This window comes from Falco biarmicus, chromosome 10 (genome assembly GCF_023638135.1).
Source record: "Falco biarmicus isolate bFalBia1 chromosome 10, bFalBia1.pri, whole genome shotgun sequence".
Lineage (NCBI taxonomy): Eukaryota > Metazoa > Chordata > Aves > Falconiformes > Falconidae > Falco > Falco biarmicus.
The window spans coordinates 16688212-16709137 of NC_079297.1; the positions used below are offsets into that span (position 1 = coordinate 16688212).

Here is a 20926-nt window from a genome sequence, read left to right on the forward strand (position 1 = left end):
CGGGTCCTGGAACGGGTGCGGGGGCTGCTCCACCCGAGATCACCCAAGTCCACTGGGTGAGAGTAAGTATCTGTGAGGTACTTCAAGTGTTATAAACTGCGAGGACTACAGTGTTCTCACAGTGGGTCTGACACCTTATCTGAAAGCAGAGAGTAACGGCAAACACAGTGGAATAATCTATTTCAGTAGTACTCAAGCTGTCAAGTGTCAGAAATGCAACAAAACGTTTTTCCTGCCTTTTTATTAGAAAGTAATGTCCTCGTTAACAGCACAGAGAAAGAAAAAAAAAATGTTACAACACAAACCACCTGGGACAAAGAAAATCCTCTGCTCCAAGAACACTGCTTTCTTAGTTTCTTTCGGTTCTCTGCAGGAAGCCTACAGACTCTAAGGTGGCTGTGATTGGGAGGACCACACAGCTACGAGATGTTCTGTGTTCTGGTATCAAAATGTGTTGCTGGTTAAAAACACGGTGAAGAATCACTGCCCGATTTTCCTCTCAACTGTCCACTGCAGCTACCAAAATGTTGAAAAAAATGTGTAAAATTATGGTATTGCATCTTGGCATTGCCTCTCCACCTTAGATGGACAAAACACCAACCAACAGTGAGATGAAGTTTCAGGGAGCAGATGTTCACCACCTGGTAACCGGCTGCAGGTGTTCCCAAGGGAGGGCCAGCAGCCTATCAGTGTGGCTGCGGCTGAGCTGTTGGGTTGTAGTAACCAACCGTCCCAAAGCAAGATTGTAACAAAAGGAAATTTATATGCCAAATTCGACAGATCAATCTTAATACTGACAACTTGGTGTAGAAAATTGACAGACCATTTGAAATCTCTGCCTTGGCTGGAAGCTCTTGTGTTTCAGATCTGCCACAGTACTCAGACCAAAGCTGCCAGTTTCTGTGAGGTGGGCAAGGTGCAGAGCATTTGTCTGCCTCACTCTGCCAGGACATGACAGTCCAGCTATAGAAGGACCAAATGCACAGTCCTGGGTTACTGAGTAGTGGTCAGGCATGTGTCTCATGAGTTCAGCTGCTAGTGCTACCACTGTACTTTCCAACTGGCTTATATGCCATTAAAAAAAGAAATCCAAAGAAAAATAGTGCCCATTCCAAAAAGGTGGATCTCCAAGAAGGCCCAAGTCAGCGTACCGCTCTGTTCAGCCTCCTATTTCCTCAACACCACTGACCCAAAACTATACTAAGACCATCCACTGAGACCAGACTGCACTGCAATGTGAAGATGCACCAGCTACTGGGAGTAAGGAAAACGCAGAAGGACTGTCACTGCAGCAGCTTCTGGGACTGGACGAAACAACCAATTATCCAAAGTGGCTGTTAGCACATCGTGCCATTAAGAAAAGAAAGTATACTTTTCCAAACACTGCTAACCAGACCGAGGTGAGGAAGGGCAGCACTAGCAACAGTCAGCAGCAATGCCACTGGGGTACACTCTCACCGAAGTGGAGAGGACATGCATATCCAGGGGCATTTGTCCCGTGTCAAGGACAGGAGACTCTTTAAACAGCTATAAGTATGGAATGGCAAAAGGGAAGGGGAAAGGGCCTCACAGCTCAGCTTTAATAGTGTCGTTGGTAGGAACCCATAGGTTGCTGGGCTGAGGACCCTGCTCGCCCCTGGGCCACGGTTTGGCTCACTAGGTGGGAGAGTGCAGGACCACTCTGGATAAGGGTGTCCAAAGCTTTCTGTACACTGGGGTTGTCAAAGTTGATACCAGAAGATACTGGCCTTTGAGCAGGTACGTTGCCAGGCACAGGGAGGCGATTTTGGTGCTGACCATAGAGCGACTGAGCTTGTGGAGGAGCTCCAGGTCTTGGACCTGCATTTCTTGAAGGACCTTGGACAGCAGGAAGCTGCGCGCTTGGAGACTGCAATCTCTGTTGAGCCTGGTTTAAATTTCCAGCACTCATCTGTGCTGACCGGGCCTGACTACTAGCCATGTTAGCGAAGTTCTGGTTTGGAGTGCCACCTGAAGTGCCCGCAGAGGCTGCAGAACTGCTGTTTGCTACAGCAGCTGCTGCCGCTGCTGCCCCGCTATTGAAGAGACTGAGGATTTTTGCTTGAAGCTCCTGCTGAGGATTAGAAGAGGACACTGGAACAGAAGGAGCAGAGACCAGAGGCTGTGAACCCTGATGAGCCTGAGAGCTTGGAAGGCTGGACTGACTACCCAGAGATGATCCTGAAGGTGCCCCCAAAGACTGTCTTGCCATGGGTGCTGGGAAAGAAAGGAAAGAGGGTTAAAGCTCTGCAAATGCCCTTGAGGGGGCACCTAAAGAAAACTAGTGAAACTGAGTAGGGGTCAGGCATGTGCTTCATAAGTTCAGCTGCTAGTGCTACCACTGCACTTTCCAGGTGGCTTATATGCCATTAGAAAAAGAAATCCAAAGTAAAATAGTGCCTATTCCAAAAGTGTGGGTCTCCAAGAAAGCCCAGTCAGCGTACTGCACTGTTTGGTCCCCTACTCCCTCAAAACCACTGACCCAAAACTATACTAAGACCATACAGGGAGACCACACTGCACTGCAATGTGAAGATGCACCAGCTACCAAAGACACAAGCACCAATGAACACCCACTCTCTCTGAAAAGGAAAGCTGCACAGCTCTGGGGAACCCAAACCACTCAGCAGAACCGTTGCCCTTCGTGTAGCAGGCAAACCAGTTACAGCAGTCCTGTGGTGTCCCTGAGAGAATCCAGTATAAAAGTTCTTTCATCTGAAAGATGTGAATCACCTCAGGACTCCCAAGGATACGTCCATCTCAATAAAATGAGGCACTCTGTGAGGAAGTTACAGTGCTGGGACTCCTCTGCAATCCCAGGACTGCTCTCCTGTCCCAGCTCAGACGGCCCCCAAACCACATGATTAATAGCCTTGTCTGGGGCTGAGAAACTTACCCTGCAGAGAATCAGTGTTTCCCCTCAGTAACCGCTCCTTCCGGTCTCTCAAGTAATTAATTACTTTATCAGTCTCCTCAGCAGTCAGATAGCGATTGTCTGCCAGCAGGTTCAAGAGAGTCTGAATCCCTGGAGGGTGACCTCCTCTGACACCCTCCTCCGTGGGGGGTGGGCGCTCCCGCTCCTGCAGAACAGCTTCATCTGCCATCTTGGCAGCCTGCCGGGCAATTTCCTCGCGCTCCTTCTCCCGTGACTCAGTTTTGTAGCGCTCGTAATTCCTTGCCACCAGCACCATGGCATCAGCCTGGGGCATGTTGCGGTGTTCTGCACGAGGAAAAGAAACGTTTTAAGTAAACCAAAGCGATGTTAACAGGAGGTGCCTTGCCTGTCGCACACCAGCACATCTCATTCAGCAGGCAGGCACCACTCTGGGATTGCAAGCATAGACTTGGGAAGCTTCCTAGACACAGAGGAACAGCTCAATTTCCTAAGACAACAGAAGCTCAAGGCCATCCCCTAGCAAGGCCATCCTTTTCTTCCACCGCTGAGGGCTCTGAGAAGATACCAAATCAGCCCACAAAATGTCTTTCTTGTCTCTCACCAAAATAAAAGGGAAAGCAGCTCCCTCTACCTCTCACATAAATCCCCTGTGCTCCAAGAAGAGACAGTTCCAGCTATGCTACTGCTAAACCCTTGGACAGGTCCAGAATTTGCCCTCTGAAGGCTGCTAAAGCTTCCCAGAGGGGGACAGTGATGGGAATATTTCTTGGTTCTGTACTGCCAATGCCTTAATACAGCACGTGCTTATGCAGGAGACAGAAAGGAAAGCACTGGCTCAATGTCACATTGCTGCTTATGTTTACTATAATAAGCAGCAATCACATTCCTCCATAATACAATGAATAAAGGTCAATTCCAAAGTAGTTTGGATTTGGGGTTTTTTTTGCAGTTGCCTTTTAAAGTTTTTGAGGACATTATTTCCACCTCACAAAGCGCACACACACAAGCATTCCCCTGAACACAGGCTTAAGTAAGGAGACCAAAAGAGCCTTTACCTTCCAAAAGGTGCCCAAAGCTCTGGGCACTTTTCACATCTGCAGAACATCAAATCTTGCCACCCTTTTCCTCCTAACAGGGAACTGGGCTTCACTTCAACATGACACTTTGAACAAGGTGTGGAAAGAGTTCCCTGAAACTAACATGAATGGAAAGCTGGCCGCGTGTGGTTCAAATGAGCATATTTCATCTCTAGAAGGAGCTGTGGATGAGCTTATGACTGGGGTTCTTATCAGATCTGATACACTGTTAGATCCAGTAAAGAAGAGAAGCTTTGGTGGGATGATGGAGGAGTTAAGAGTTAAAACCAAGGGCAGTAGAAAGCCCAGGGTAAGTGTGTGTGAGCTGTATTTCTGCAGGAAATGAGGGAAAGGGAACCCTTCTACCACATCTGCATTTCAGTCAGTAAGCACACAAACCCCAGTGACTGCATTCAGAAGTTTACTCTCCCAGATGAACCTCAGAAAAACATTACTCAAGAACACGATAGGGTAGAAATAACCTTTGAAAGCTCAACTGCAGTCAAACAAGCCACCTGTGTAGAAGAAGTGAACAGGCCTATGATCAGAGCAAAAGGCTGCTTTCTGAGATCACATTCTGACAAGACTTTTTAACACCTACATCCACCCCACCCTCACACTCACAACGACCTTGTCAACCCTGAGATGGAAAGTAATGCAACAAGTGTAAATGGCGCTAAAAATGTATACCCAATCACTTTACAGTTCTATATTCCCAGTTTCCTGATCAGATCTTTACCTTGACCAAATACACTATCCTTATTCTGTCTTCCTTAAATCACATTTGGTTTTAAAATCCGCCCTGTAATTTGTCACATTCCAAACACACTCTCTTGGAGAGCAAAAAGTGATAAACTGAGGTTGGGCTGGTATTACTCAGAAATCTACCAAGGCAATGCAGTAATTTCTAGAGCTGGGGTTCATGACTCGCCCTGAGATGCAACGGCAGGTGACGTTAGGTGCTGAGAATGCAGCCGAGATTCCCTCTTGGCAGAAATTAGACAATCCTTTTGACAAGGGACAAACAGAGTATTACAGAAGCTTGTAAATAATGATATTCACATTTATGAGATGGTGTCAAGTCATTAATAACTTCTTCTGTCACAGCAAGGATGAACTTTGTCCTGTGCGATTCTGGTTGAAAGACAAGTGTTCTAAGGCAGCACTTTGAGTGGTTCAAAGTGGCCACACAGCTACACAGCCTACTAAGACCTTAGTACCTTGTGGGGTGCCAAACATGATGTTAACAGTGCAAGAGCGGTGAACTTGATGCTGCTGGGTGATGACAATGGCAAAAGGAGACCCTCCTCTGCTCACATCGTCCAGGGCTTGCGTCAGTGACATCTCTGTGTTGAGGAAGATCAGGTCCACTACCATGCCCAGATCCCGCACCTTCCGCCCCACTGACTCCGCGTACTCCCTACCACAAAGCAAAGCCAGCAGTTTAACAAGTCAGTCACATACAGAAACAGAAACCCTGGCACATTCACCCTCTTCATCATCTCAGATTCGCTTTTCTGATGGCTTGCCAAGCTTCATAATGTTTAACAGGACAGTATTAAAGCAATCTCATTACAATAATATAAAAGCCCTTATTTTTTATCTGAATCAGTCATTTCAGTTTAACTGAAACAAATTACAAATCAAGTGTTTGCAAAGGGATTTACACTATTACAAATTTGTTTACACTGAACTCATTACGTGAGGCAATTTATGCTTGCAGAGATTTAAGGGGTACGCAGCAGAGCAGCCAACCTACAGAAGCCGGATACTTGTGTTCCGCTCAGTACCTTAACTGTTCAAACACGCCTTACTCCTTATTGTCTTGCTCTTTCATTCTACTATTGATACTGCTCTAACCCAGTATCAACACAGCATCTATGGATCCACTGCTCCTGTAATCTACTGTCCTGCAGACTTCCCATTCCCAGGACAAACCACAGTTTACGTGGCTGAGCTTAAAATTTTCAAGACTTTTTTTTAAGCTTATTCTACTCAGTACCAAAACCGCAATACTGACTGCATATGCATCCTGAGAAATTCAGTCTGTGTGCACCCACACCTTTTGAAAGAGACTCAATTCATTGTCTTTGGATGCAAACATTATAATGGTGACTAAAACTGTTACCCCTTGCCAACTGTCTTTTTCAGGATTCCTTAGATACACAGGATCGTGTATCTAAGTCACTCAGGAGTCATCTTTCAACAGGTCTATAGTAGGTGACATCAATGCTTCAATACCCAAGATTTATTAACATGTTCCAGGTCTTAAGGTCTGTAGCTGTTAGACAAAAACGATTCTTAGGATATTAAGCTGATCTTCTTGCACAAAAAAATTCTCCCTGTACCAAGCACAGTAACTGTTGGTCTATGAGAATATCTTGCAAAGACCACGCGATAAAGAATCTAAAATTTCCTTTTGAGATTTGTTCCAATAGGTAATCAACTCCATTAAAAGCAAACCACAGAAGTTTATTTCTAGTTTCACTGCTTTCCTTGTTCCAATTTCCTGTTCTGTCTTCCACCATGAGATCACACTAGCTCTTTCTGCCTCAGATATTAGCTAAGTTAAATAAAAGTGACTCTTGATCTTTTTTACAAAGGGCTAAGGAGACAGCTTTAAACTTCCCCTCAACAAACATTTTCTTCAGACTCCAAGCCAGATCTATGGTTTGCTGACATATTTGCTAATCTTCAATGAATTTATTTCTAAAGATACAGACATCAGACTGGTGCCATCATTATAACACCTCTCCCACTGTACCAGGCATAGGTGTGTCCCCCTGTTCCCAACACAGTACCCACACTGTTACCTTCAGACTGCCACATGAGATCGCTCTGGTTACTACTCATACAGGCTTTTGATTCTGTTCGTGACTACTTTCAGCAGTGACTTTATATTTCTTGTGCGTTGGATTATGGCAATGACTGGTATCTGGCCTAGTAACCAAACTGACAGGAGCTCTGAAACAAACACCCCCACGACTCTGCCCTGACAACTGCTCTGTACTATTTGATGGTTGGCACGTATTAGTAAGTTCCGTATCATTCAACCCATGAATAACAAGTACAGGACAATATAACCTGTCATGACAGTAGGCTGATATGAAGAATAGGTAGAAAAGTATCAGGAGAAGTTACAGTGATAAGTGACAAGGAAACGAAAGTAAAGCACACGATACATTTCTCCATCTCATCAACACATACTCCCAGAACAGCAACAGGAGCTGTAGCTTTCTGAGGGCTCTAAAGCCGTGTTCCTCAAGAGGAACCTGAAAGGCAAACGGCCTCAAAGCAGGAATAAGTTTAATTCCATTTTCTTTTACCATGCAATAATAAAACTGGTCATAACTATTTTCTTACTTTGTCTGTTTATTCACCACTATCACAGAACAATCCACAGGTCTCTCTGCATCAAAACGTCTCTTGATTTCCTCATAGTACTGACGATACAGCTCCTCTCGGCGCCGCTCCTCGCGCTTCACACGGTCTGAAAGCATGCCACAGGGAAGGAACAAAGAATGCCCTTTGTATCTGCTCGAAGTGCCACAGACGCAATGCAGGCATCTCCTCTGGGAGGATGTGGATCTGCCCGTTAAAACATTACAGGTACTCACCTTCTGAATTCACCGGTGCTCTATCAAAATGCTCTTTATAACGGTCATAGTAAGAGTCATCCTTCCGCCGATAGTAGTCTTCCAGGCGAAGGTAACGGTCATAAGCTTCATCTCGTCTGCAACATTTACAAAAACAGCAAGGATTTCTGTGCTCCAGTACAATCTCAGGCAGTAACTTTGGCCAACGCATCACACACTGACCTTCCTCAAGTTTAATTTCTGAAGTACCCACCTGCTCCCCGTGAGACACAAAGCAGGCACCCAACTGTCCCCAGCCAGACCAATTTCCGTGTCTTAAAAGCCTGACACCACCCAAACCAGTACAGCCATTGAGGCAGGAATGCCATAAAAACACATCGGCAAATACAGTCCCATGGAGATTACCTGTACAAAGGGTCCCGAGGGTCTCTCATATCCCGTGGATCTCTCATATCCCGTGGATCCCTCACATCTCGTGGATTTCTCATATCCCGTGGATCCCTGTATCGATCATACAGCGGCTCCCGTGGGTCACGAAGATCTCTAACATCACGGGGGTCCCGCAAGTCTCTTGGATCCCTGATATCCCGTGGGTCTCGCAGGTCCCGTGGGTCCCTGTGATCTCTGGCATCACGCATGTCTCTGGCTCGAATGTCTCGAGTGTCTCTGGAATCTCGCCCATTTCTACCATCCCTGCCATCTCTGGGGTCTCTCCGTGGGCTCCCCCGAAGCGGGGAGCGGTCACGTCTGGCATCTCGGCCATCCCCGTAAGTGTATGGCTCTCTGAGGAAAACACCAGGGAAATTCCATTAGACTGCTAACGGCACAAGCACAGTTACCCCCAGATCTCTTACCTGAGGTGCCACAGCGGCCCTTCTCTCAGCAGCTGACTCCTCCCTCCTATCCCAAAACAGCAAGAATTGCCCATAAAACATATTTGTTGAAGCAGCCTGGAGAAGCTTCTTAACTCTAACGTTTATCATAGCCAAACAAGACCCAGAAAGCTCCTTAATGGAGCATCACTAAAAGTGTAGAGCACCTGTGGAAGAAGCGAACAGGCACCTCAGAAACGACCATTTCAAGGCCTCCAATGTCAGCACAGATCATCTATCAAACATGTTTTTGCAAATCCTTTGAGACAATTCAAGGTGTTGTAGCCTAATACCCACAAATATGCAATAGCCAGGAGCATTCAAGGGATCCATTAAATTCGTTAGTCAATGACAGCAGAATACCTGAAATAATTTGTTATTTGCACATGATTAAAAAAGGAGCTTGTTGTGACCAAAGACACTGTAGGTTCCACGTTGTGCTTGGGTTTGTGCTGCTAGTAGAAAGCAACGATAGTTACCGCTGTGTCCTGGATTTGAAGGCATAGTTTCCATAGAAAGACAGTCTTATGTTTATGATGCCCCACATTAAGAGGGTACTAAACCCAACCACCACTGCATCCTCAGCAGCAATAGGCTTCTCTGTCATATCTGAATGATCCGTCTCATTCAGACCTTGTACTGCAACATCTTCAGAGTGAAGGAAGAATAACGTTCCAGTCTTTGTCTTTTCCCAGAACAGTAGGGTTTTTTCCAGGTCATATTTTCTTTTCCAGAAAAAAAAACATAATTCACTGTAGTCTAAGCCAAACAAAAAAAAATCTTGCAGAGAAACTAGTGAGCTTCATGTGTTCAGCATAGTCTTTCCCCAAGATACTGACAAACATCAGGAAAAAAACCCGGCTTTTTGAATCTTTTTATTTCCAAAACTTGACAGACTTTTGAGTTCTCTACCAGTCTAATCTAGTTTACGAAAGACAATCAGAACACAAGTCTGCTTCCACTACAGAGAGAACAGTGGGAGCAGCAAGTCAGATGTGCCCAAGTCCAGGGTCAGGTAGGGCAGACAGTAACCAGACGGATGTGCAGTCTGCAATGGACTTCAGTGGTTAGACACCCAGCTGTGCTGGGGGACACACAGGAGCACTGGCATTCTCTATTTTTATGTCAGATACAAAACAGATCTTGGGACAAACTACAGAGTTTCCATCAAGAGCATATATAGCCTCCTCCTGTAAAAGAAACACTGTATTTGCACACAAACAAGGGTAAACTCCCTCAGCCTCTGGGACACACAAATCTGCTTTTTGTGATCTGTATGGAAACCACATCCCATGAAAGACAAGTCATCACCCCCTTCCCCCCAACCTACAATGAACGATGGCAGAAGCTCAGGGGAAACGTCTGATTTGCTCTAATAGGTATTGAGTAACTGATCTCTCTGTAGCTGTAGGACTATATAGCAAAACAGCCAGATGCAGTGTAATTGTTTGGTATATGACATTTATTCCAGCTGGTGTTGGGGGTGACCAGAACAGGCCACATTCATTATCCGCAGAGACAAAAGATGCAGAATGAACAATGCACAACTGCAACAGAAGTAAAGACGTGGCGCGGGTCCTCTCTGCTCTTGCACCTGCATTGCTGCCCCGCTGCTTGTGGAGAGGCAGCAGCACGAAGGCACAGCAGCCTTCTGCTTCCACGCCTCTCGCCACAGTCCAGCTCTTGCAGCATCAGCATCGCTGCCCACATCTGCTCGGGACTCAGTAGCGCTGGCCCAGCACCGTCACCTGTGGCGCAGTGTGGGACTCTACACACTGGCATCAGCAGCTGTCTTTCACAGGCCTGCAGCATGGTCCAGAGTCTGTTATCCACAGCCGTGCCCAGGACTCGATGCCCATGACCTCATTCCCAACTGCACCCACAGTGCTGCTTGGGAGCTGGTGCTAGTGACATGGGATGGCTGCAGCATCTGCAGTGCCAGCTGGGATCCAGTGCCTGTCACAGCGGCACCAAAGCCTTCGGCAGCTGTGGAGTCAGTCCAGCACCACAGCACTGCTGCCCGTGGCCGATGCCCCTCCAGTGCTCCTTAGGGCAAGTGACACTGGCACCTGTTCTTGCATCCATGCAGGATGACACAGGACCCAATGCCCATGGTGCCTGCCTCTCACGCCCACAGTGCTGCCCAGCACCTTCAGCCTTATGTACCTGCAGTGCCACTGAGGCCAAAGACACGGCACCAGTGCCTGCTGCCCACGTACTTGCAGTATTCTTGGGATCCTCATGTCAGCACCAAGCATGCCTGCCAGAGCCCAGGCCCAAGGCTTGCCACATCTGTAACATGAACTCCCAGCTGTGTGCCCAAAGCATTCCCTGGGCCTGATACCTACACACTGGCCTCTGCAAGTGCATCTGGCCCTATGCAGGGTAAGTGCAACACATGCAAAAGACCTAGATGGTGCCAAGAATTGCAGCTACTCATTCTCCCTTTTTTTGGTGGTAGATGTCTTGCTAGTGACTTTTCCCTCATTTTTGGTGATACAACAGGTCAGTAGTAGAGCACACCAGACACGTGAGAGCTTGATTACCTCAGAGTCCAACAAGCAACACTCCTTTGTATGGAAAGCTTTAGAGTACAGGCATAGATGATGCACACCTTATACCAAACTATAACCGCAGCATGCCTTTGTGTGCTCCCTAGTAACACCATGGAAAGGAAACTGAAGTCATCCTCCTGTGACAGGACAGTCCATGTGTTCTCCACTTGCCTGTGACTTCACACACAGAGGACGTGCAGGAGCTGCACACGCTGTGCCTGCCAAGGGGTGGGAAACCAGGAGAGGCTGCACAGAAGGGGACCGGTTCCAGGTACTGACAGAGCAAGCACACATGCAGACGGGACAGTGCAACAGAGACGTGTGTGCTGTCTTGTGCTTCGCTCACTTGCTCTTTTCCAGTCTCGTTTCAGCACTGGAAGCTTTTGACATCAGAGGACACAAGATCCCGAAGTCCTCTGCAGCACAGCACTGGGAACGCTGCAGCCCCTCAGCATTCTCTAGGTGGGCCTTGGCTTCTATATTTGAGGCAGGAGCAGACATCAAGTGTATTCTTCCTCACAAGTCTCTTACAACCTGTGCTGCAAAACAATGCCTAGCTGTAGTAACAGCAGCAGACACGAGGTTTCCCTTGTGCCGCCTGGGATGTCAGCGCCAGAAGGGCTCTTAGAGGTGGAGCAGTCACATCCTGACTGTCTTGCTTGAGCATCTCCGTTTGGGGAGGTGGCAGTAGGGAAGAGACACAGACATTTAGCACAGGCCACTGGGCTCATGCCCTAAAAAGCCTGACCTTCCTAGTATAACTCACTGCTTCCAGGTACTTTACCTTCGTGCCGGACTGGACCTTGATGAAGCCTTATTCATATTTCTTCTTTCCACTGCTTTATTAATATCTGTAAAGAATAATCAACCCATCTGTTCAATGCTATGGAACAAAAAAAAGATCATCAGCACAATTCAAATGAAAGCAACTTAAGCTCAACAACATCCAGATGGTGCAAGAAAATCCATTCAGCAGAGAGACATTGTCACTTTGACAATTTTTTTATTAAGTTTAGATAGTACAATGTAATGAAATTTTCATGGATTTCTCTCACTTCAAAATAGGGTGGACAGCTTGGGAGAAGTTTTAACCTTTTACATTCAGGCCTACATCCAGACTCTTCATTCCATAAGAGAACCTCTTTCTTCTGCAGTCTATGAGCAAGCAGAAAGCGACTCATGGACTCTAGGAGAAAAAGCAGAGTCTGAAAACCTCCGAGAAAGGAAACTTATGGCCAGCACAGTCTTAAGTTCACAGCCAGTCCTGTTCAATGGAGCATGCCGCTACCCTTGTTGAAAATAATCCAAGGGTTCTCAAGTGGCACATGCAACTGCCTTCCAATGGACTGCTGCAGCTTTAAGTTGTACAGCCTCCACCACTGAGGAAATGGGATCCAAGAGGCCTGAAGCACCAGCTCCTTATGCAGTCAACATGGTGCATTCAAAACACCACTGTTAACATGATGCAAACTGATGCAACAGATCAGAAATTTGAAAACTGGTTGGCTTCTGAGCATCTCCATGAAAAACACCATGAAGTGAAATACAAAGAAGTAAGAGAGCTGAAGAAACAGTCTTGTCCTCAACCAGAAAAAGCGAAGTTGCCCAGAACTGGCAGGGACCCATATTGTTCTACTGTGAAGAAACAAAGCCTTCCGTAACAGCTGATTGAAGATGAAATAATGTACTGGAGGGGGGCAAGAACAAACAGAAATGACTTCGGATGTTTTACTCTGAGCGCCTTTTAAGGAAAGAACAAAAAAACCTTGGGTCCTATCTGCTCCCTGAGAATCTATCAACAATTAAGATTTCTTATTAGTTATTTACATTAATTAATTTCAGAGCTCCTGCAAGAGAATAAACATGCCACAACATCTTTAGGCAGATTCAAGTCTTAACATCTTCTGTAACTTCCCAAGCTACTCTTCATTACTTTCAAGAATAAAATTAGAATTAAGAGATGAGTTCTAATTTTCGTTCTTGTTGTCAATCACAAAGCAGCATGTTCTCTATTTGTGGGGGGAGAGAAGCAAGTGCAATCTGAACATTAACTACAAATGCAGCACAACAACATTCACAGGACCACAAAGCAGTCTCCCCAGGACCAAATGCAGCTGCATTGTCTACTGTCACAAACTAAATTTGATGGACATTTATTCCCTACATAGTTTTACTCATTGAAGATATGAAAACACTTCTATGCATTTGTGGAAGAATTAGTGTAATGTAACACTGGAGTTAAAGTCTCCCAAAGCCTTTTACTTTGTGTTATTAGCAATTATATTTAATACTCAGACTGTGTAACTGAAGCAACTGTTCTCCTTGCATTTATTTTTTAGTTAAGAATTTTTTCCCCCTTAAAGTGTTATCTTTAAGCAAGACACTACCTGCTTTCTTTGGTTTAAGATTTTTTTATTTTCTGTTTTAAGATGTCATTGCAGAAACCTATTACGATTTTTACACTCAATACCATACACTTCTTTCAAATAAAAAAATGTATTTAAATCTGAACAAAAATATTTTAATAGAAGAAAAAACACCTTTGACAGGGATCCTTCTCTTGTGCAAAATGAACAGATTTACCAACATTTTATTTAATGCCAACAGCATTTACAGGTTAAGTATTTGAACACTGACAAACCTTCCGAGGAAAAAAAAAAAAAAGTGTCTTCTGTCCCATAGGATTTTGAGATGACAGGGCCACTACAATCATACAGTGTAACCTGAATAAACACAGGCGACAAGTTTCTTGAATCACATTCCTACGTCAAGTGCAGCAGTGGCCTTGAACTAGAGCTTATCTTTTAGCAAAACATCCAATTCCAATTTTAAAGTCTTCAGAGCACAGAAACCACCAAAGCTCCAATAATTTATTCCACCAATGAAATACTTTGCTTTTAAAGAAAACTATTTCCGTTTAACAACTTATCACACCTATGCCTACTAGATTATAACTCACTTACTTCCAGTTCTGCCTGTAACACACAGATCACATCACTACTTTATCTTGAGGCTTTTGCTAGGGCTTGTTCTTCAACTCTTTAAGCCTTCTTCAGGTTTTTCTGAGGCTTCTCCAATTTAATATTATCCTTTTTGAACCAGGCATACCAGAACTGAACACAGCATTCCAGCAGCAAAAATCTGCAGGCACCATAACCTCCCTACTTACAAATCTGTGTTTTGCACAGCTACGGATGACAAAAGCACTCTTGCTGGGTGCAAATCTTCCCTTTTGGCTTTACTGAAAGCTCAGTTCTGCCTGCATCCAGTTAGGAAGAAGCGCGGATCATTTCACCATCAGTGACTCAACCTTCATTATTTCATTGTCTTTTTAAAACATGATTGTGTGTTTTCTTTCCAAGTCACTTATAAAAACACTGTATGGACAGGAATCAATTTTTCCAGAACACCATTCAAAGCACTGAGCAATTCCATCTATGTTACACTGAGATTCATTTGAAATCCATTTAACCTCACGTTGGTTTTAACTGTTCTAGTTTCTTAATCGAATCAAACATCTTACAGGAGTCTTTTACATCAACACTGCTACTTGCAGCCATAAAGCTTGCAGCATCATAAGAATAAGCTAGTGTGACAGGATTTATTTGGATTGGCACTAATTAATTCCCTTCTCACTGAGTGTCAGGTAAAAGAATCCCTTTGTCATCAGGGGCTGATGCCAGGCTCATCCCATTTATGCTGCCTGTTGGCACGTTGCAGTGCTCTGCTAGGTCCCTGGAAACTCCCTCATTTTCCAAGGCTTGTGGAAAACCAACATTAATAGCCTAGGCAGATCTTCATTTCACCGAGCCTCATATATGTTAGATTTAATTTGTTGGGGTTTTTTTCTTTTATTTTGAGAGGTCTAGTTTTGGTAGCTGCCGTTTTACCTTTTTTATTTTGCTACTGAAATGGAAATTATATTAAAACCACCTTCTGCCTCTTCAAAAACAGACAGCAGAAACATTAACTGAAGACTAGGTAGTCCTTTCCAGTTAGAAACTTTATCATTTCCAGACAGTGACACCTTAGCTTCTAAAACAGCCACAGTTGCCCCTATTTAAGCTTCTAGACTTGGACAATGCTGGCCATAATTTCTTCTTGTATCCTTCTACCCTGTCTATTTGCCTTCACCTCCATCCTCAGGTTCACATTTGTTACTGTACACACACCTTCCCACACATTATTATTTATTGCTCCTTTCATTCCTTTCTAAGTCAAACTGGCTTTCTTCAAATTAGTATAGGCTTACTTCAAAAGTATTTTTTTTGCTTGCATTTAATAGATTAGATTTCTAACCATTCATTTCTGTTTAAGTTTGCTCCCAGCATATTTAGCAGAATTATTTTCATCTTTATTAAAATGGCCTTTTTAAAGCACCTCATATTTATAGCACTACTTACAGACTGATTTCACATGTGCAAAAAAATCCAATTACTCATCTAACAAGCTGGTAAGTGCTGCGACCAATTGCTCCGAGTCTGTCAAGATGAAGCCCAATATTGGTTTACAAATGTTTTTAAAACTATGTGCATGAAGTTTCAATGACTGCTTTCTAGGGCTTACATGTTGAACAGTTTCTTACACGTGATAATAGAGCTTTTCAAATACTAACACATAAAAATAAGCTCAAAGTAAGATCTAGGTAGTAACATGAACCACACAGCACTTACAACAATTAACTCTGAAGGTAAATACATACCTAGTAAAAGTGATTTCAGACTAACGCCAGGCAAGTTTCACATAGTGATCTTTCCAGAGAGCTTTAAAACAAAAGCACTCTTTCCACCAGAATGCATGCTGGGGTCAGTAGGAGAGCACAGATCAGTTTTCCTTACCTAATCTATACCCTTTATAAAGGCGACCCTTCTCACCGTCCAGAGCGGCCTGGACATCTTCTAGACGGTCATACTGCACGAACCCATAGCCATGGTACATGCTGAGGGCTGGAAAAGTTAACAGCAGGGCAAGACCAGTTACAACTAAGGGACAGTACTAACCCACACCCAGGCCATCACGTAACCCCACCAGATGAACAAGCAAAGGAGCTCTACCCAGAAACAACTATGCAAGTTTCCTGGAAAAAGCAAATCTCCCAGGATCAAAAAGCAGAGCTTAAAGGCTCTGAAATATATTTTGTAGATCAACTTCCCTCTGAACAAGGCAGTGACCAAAATACAGCCCATGAAGTGACCAAGATTTAATTAAGAGACTATGAAGTCACTTGAAAGTATTGTAACATCACACTGCAACCCCAGAAGCTTAATACAGCTAATATGTACACTTAATATAGCTAATATGTACGCATTACATTTCAGCTGTACTGAAGGAATCACTTTTTCAGAGAAAATGCAGGCAGAGAAAATTATCATTAAAAGGTCACTTTTCAGTAACAGCATTAGTCACTCCTCTCATCATCATCAAATAGCATTTGACAAGCATGAAAGTGATATTTCTCACTGAATTCCCAGCCACAAAAAGGCATAAGATAATATACTAACCCCTGATTTTGCCATATTTTGAAAATATCTCTTCCATTTCTTCACGAGTCATATGGTCTGTGGGCAAATTGCCGACAAAAAGTCTTCTCTCTAAATCCTGAGGATTGGTGCTGTTAGTGAAGTCGCTCTGTTTGATGCTATTGCTCTTGCGTCCTCGAGCCATTTTGCTTTCGTTCCAAATCCAACTCTTCGCAAAAAAGAAAAACGGCCATGCATATAATTTCAATCCATGACATTAAAATTAAACTGGAACAAGATTAAACTTAACAGCTTTGCAGACTACAAGCCAACTGGGTCTGCTTGATGTAAACTTCACTCCAGAGAAATCTTAACACAAGGAATACAGAAGTCTGGTAAAAATGTATACCGCAGCATTTTGGTTGAGCTTTTCGGTAATACAGAAAGGTAGCAAACCTAATTATTCTGCAGATAAGTTTTAATGGTTTAACTCCAAACTAAGATACAAATAAAACTCATTTTCCACTAAAACGTCTTAACTTTAAGCTTTTCAATACACCCATTGCTGTCATATCTATTTCTTCAGTCCACTGGTAGAATGTTGAAGTTTATGCAATATTTTAATAAGTGGAAAGGAAACACTTATTGCAACATTGCATAACAGGACCCAAATATTTCAATACCGCTTTGAATAAGACATCAGAAGTACTCTTTAAATGCTCTTAAGTGACCACACTTGGATCACTTCACTAAATGTGAAATCTTAGCTTTCCAACACCCAGAGAACAGTTTCTCACGCATATCCCTATTAAACAGCATATCCTTGTCAGCTCCCACAGAAGGCGGGTCCACAGCTGGGAATTTAACCACCCCCACGTAAACTGTACTGCTACCTCATCTCTCCCAGCAGGGCAAAAGTATACTTTGTTAACCCATACTATCACAGACAAACCTGGAGCAGTCAGCAACATTCACTGCACAAACTTACCCAAAGAATTACAGCAAAAACAGCCAACAAACAAAAACCCCACATAAACTCTACCAAACTAACAAAAAACCCTACCAAACCCCACCCAGGATTCATACTTCCTGCTTTAAAAGTCACTGTTACATAAAGCTTAAAAAAATGGAAACCACTGAAACTGTCACAATGAACTTGAAAGTTTGAAAACTATTTAATAAAGTTGTCATACTTCATTCTGCATTCCTGTAGGTGAATGTTTAGGGAGTTTGCTGTATATAACATGCAAGAAACCTGGGAAAAGAAAGCTGATGAAATCTAGTACATCAACAGAAACTTCTAGGGTTAATCACAAATGTTGACAACCAAACTCCTCCCTAACAGTAACCTACATGCATTACAATTTAAAAGTAGTCTCCAAATAAACAAGTCAAATGTCCAAAAATAATTTTACATAAATACTTTTACAACACTTAAAAGGCATGAAAAAATACATATACTCTAGCTTTGAGATGTAAAATTTGGGGTTTTTTTTTGGGGGGTGGGGTTTTTTTGGGTTGGTTTGGGTTTTTTGTTTTTGTTTGGGTGGTTTTTGGGGTTTTTTTGTTGTTGGGTTTTGGGTTTGGGTGTCTTTTTTGGTTTTGGTTTTTTTTTTTGGGGGGGGGGGTGTTTGGTTTTTTTTAAGTGATACAAATGTCAAGTTCATTGATCTTATCCTTTTAGGAAACCCTGCAGGAACAGGAGGCAGAGAACACCTAGACTAATACTTTTCAAAATGAACTGAACTGCCAGAACAGGGAGGAGGAAAAAAACCCACAACACCCAAACCAAAATCAAACAAAAAAGTAATTTCTTCTACCATGTTTGCCTCAATCCTCCTGTAAGTTCATACACACACACACAGTTATTACCTTCCCTATTGGAAGTACAAAAACCCATCCCATTTTTCTGCATGGAAGCACTAGATTTCTACTCTACTACTGTACAGCTCAAGCTCTCAACAGCCGAGGGGAAAGTATCCCAAGATGTTTAAGTGGCTACAAAACATGGAAAGACCCATCCAGTCCAAGTTCCCATTCAGAGCAAGGCGATGCCCAAGTTAGATCCAGCTGTCCTGGCACTACCAGGGATGGGGACACAGAGCGCCTGCAACGACCTGCTCAGGCAGCACAACTGTATGTATGGTCTCAGCATGTCATGTACACACACAACAAACAGGCGTCGACAAGATTCATAACTTGCTGGTGGGACGTTTCACTTTCAATATAAAAGTCAGTAAGAAATTCCCTTTTCTTTTTCTTAAGGGTGGGGATAGTAGGGGGTGGCTGGGGAAGAGGGTGCAAGAGCTTTCCATGTGAAGAGAAACAGGGAGATATTTTTCCACTTGCAGGTCACTTTCAAAACAAAGCAATAAATCCCAAACACTCAGATGGGTTGGATTACTGGAGAACTTTCATATAAGAGCATTTACTGCCTCTTACCATCTTCTACTTGGTAGATTACATAGTTAAGGGCCATTTAGTAATCACAAGACCAGAATAAACGAATGGTGTCCCAGCTTTAGGCACACTACACCAGTGAATGACTAATTTCCACATTAAGTCTTTTTCTGTGAATGCAACCAGAGAGCCCAACTACACACCAGGGCAGCTTCAAGGTGCCAATCCCCCACGCAGAAACCAACTGCCAGACTGGGCAGATTGCTAGAATAGGACAGCCCATGTCAACTCACACGCCAATCAATCCTCTCAAAGTTAGTGAAAGTCATTTTTCCCTTGAAATCTTATATTTAAAATCAAAGTTGTTAATTAATAGCACTACAGCTTCAGAAAGCAAGACATAGCTTAAATGGAATACTGAAACTAACTCGACACATGCGACACATGACACAGAAGTCTGCAAGAAGTTCCTGAGCAAGGCAGGAAAGATACAGCCAGCCACCACTGAAAGGAACGGTGCTGAGGAGCAATAAGCTTCCCACCCGCACCGGGTCTCAGGACATAAGAGCCCAGCTCTGCCAGGCTCACCACACTCCCAGAAGCCAGGCCCGGGCCAGGGAGGCCGTTCTCGAGCAGCACTAGCACCTGCTCACCTCGGTCCCCCATGCCCTAGACAGCAGGCAGATGCAGAGCTGCCCAGAGAAAATGTTAACACGGAAAACGCTTTCACCTTCCTCCCCGAGGGTGCTGCTGCTGCTGCGAGAACGCGAGGCAGGTTACCCAAAGCACGGCTGTCGGGGCCCTTATAACCCGCCTAGGCCAGCGCCTTTGTGGCTTCCTCGAGCGGCAGTGAGGAGAGCCGCATGCCCGACGCTTGGCTGGCGGCTGCAGCTCTCACGCCAGGCTGCAGGTGCTCCCCGCGGCCGCGCTCCCCGCCACAGCGAAATCACCCGCTGCAGTGCTCGGCTGCGGACCCGGCGCCTTCAGCTCCGTTAGCCCCACGTACCGACCGGCCCCAGGTCGCCGCGGGAAGCAGCATGCCGCCCCCGCGGGGGGGCTCCAGCGAGCCCTCGCTCCCCGCCGCCGCCTGCCGGAAGCGCCGGGCGGTGAGGCGGAGGCGCGGCCCACCCGCAGGCCGCGGGGCACGCCTGGCCCAGCGTAGCAGCCGGGAAGGACTCAGCCCTCCGCGAGGGTTGCTGTAGCACTCTTTGATTCGAACGCTCCGCGTAAAGCCGCGCCAGAGCCGCGGGGCCCCGCCGCCAGCCCGCAGACTTACCGCCGCGCCGGGCCCGGTCCACCTTCGGCCGCCGCCCGCCAGGACAAAGGCGCCAACCGCCGCTGCCGCACGGCGCCGTCGCAAAGCGGAGGGGAAGCGCTGTTGGAGTAGCGACGCGTCGCGCTTTACGGCACGACACGCTGACGTACCGCCCGTCGCCTTGTCTGCCGAGGCATGGGCCCGGCTCACGGGGCTGTACGCCTCGCCTGGATCCCGGCATGCCCCGCGAGCCGCCGCCGCGCGGCAGGCTGGGACTTGCAGTCCCGCGGAGGACAGCCGGGCGAGCCGCTGGGGGGCGCCAGCACGCCCCGCGCGGGGCGGGGCACACCACGGCACGGGGGCGGAGACCCGGGGACCGGGGACGCGGGGACCAGGACCTGGCCGGGGAATCGGGGCCGCGGAGGGGAGCAGGGACCCGGGGTCGGGGTAGGGAATGGGGACCACGGGGAGAAATGGGAAGTGCTTGCAGCCCGGAGCCGCACATGCATCCTTCTGTGCAGCCAGTGCACCGGGATGTGGGGGCTTCCCAGGCCGGGCCCGCGGGAGCCAGGCCCAGAAATCCCCTCCCCGCCGTCGCCTGCTGGCCCCTGCACATGCGGCTCCCCCGGGACCCTTCGTGCCCTTGAGTGAGTCAGTTTTGGGAAGCTGTGGCAGGCTGGGGAATCCAGAGCACGCGGTTCCCGCCCTCGGGAAAGCCCGCTGCCCTCCCAGCCCGCTGCCCTCCCAGCCCGCTGCCCTCCCTGCCCGCTGCCCTCCCAGCCCGCTGCCCTCCCTGCCC

The 20926-nt window shown here is 45.9% G+C and overlaps 1 protein-coding gene across 8 annotated transcripts; it reads right to left on the reverse strand.

Annotated features, from left to right (window-relative positions):
- Positions 1-224: 224 nt before the first annotated feature.
- Positions 225-20358, reverse strand: NCOA5 (nuclear receptor coactivator 5). 8 transcript variants are annotated; one of them, XM_056353258.1, is made up of 10 exons: positions 20149-20279; positions 16515-16701; positions 15852-15959; positions 11798-11864; positions 7992-8369; positions 7608-7723; positions 7354-7480; positions 5211-5410; positions 2915-3238; positions 225-2235 (listed from the first exon to the last, which is right to left on the reverse strand). In XM_056353258.1, exons 2-10 carry the CDS (start codon positions 16675-16677, stop codon positions 1580-1582), a joined length of 2139 nt encoding a protein of 712 aa, XP_056209233.1. In that variant the 5' UTR covers positions 16678-16701; positions 20149-20279; the 3' UTR covers positions 225-1579. The 8 variants fall into 8 exon arrangements, with proteins under 8 accessions (XP_056209233.1, XP_056209235.1, XP_056209236.1 ...); XM_056353260.1 differs by lacking the exon at positions 20149-20279 and adding an exon at positions 19603-20073; XM_056353261.1 differs by lacking the exons at positions 15852-15959; positions 16515-16701 and having other exon boundaries at positions 20149-20358.
- Between the last annotated feature and the right edge of the window lie 568 nt (positions 20359-20926).

Excerpts from the sequence above, each read along its gene's own strand:
- NCOA5 (XM_056353258.1), bottom strand. The coding sequence starts at position 16,677 with ATGGCTCGAGGACGCAAGAGCAATAGCATCAAACAGAGCGACTTCACT. Across the intron at positions 11,865-15,851 it reads TTATAAAGGGTATAGATTAG|ATATTAATAAAGCAGTGGAA; the intron begins GTAAGGAAAACT and ends TATTCTTTACAG. Across the intron at positions 3,239-5,210 it reads CATGTTTGGCACCCCACAAG|AACACCGCAACATGCCCCAG; the intron begins GTACTAAGGTCT and ends TTCCTCGTGCAG.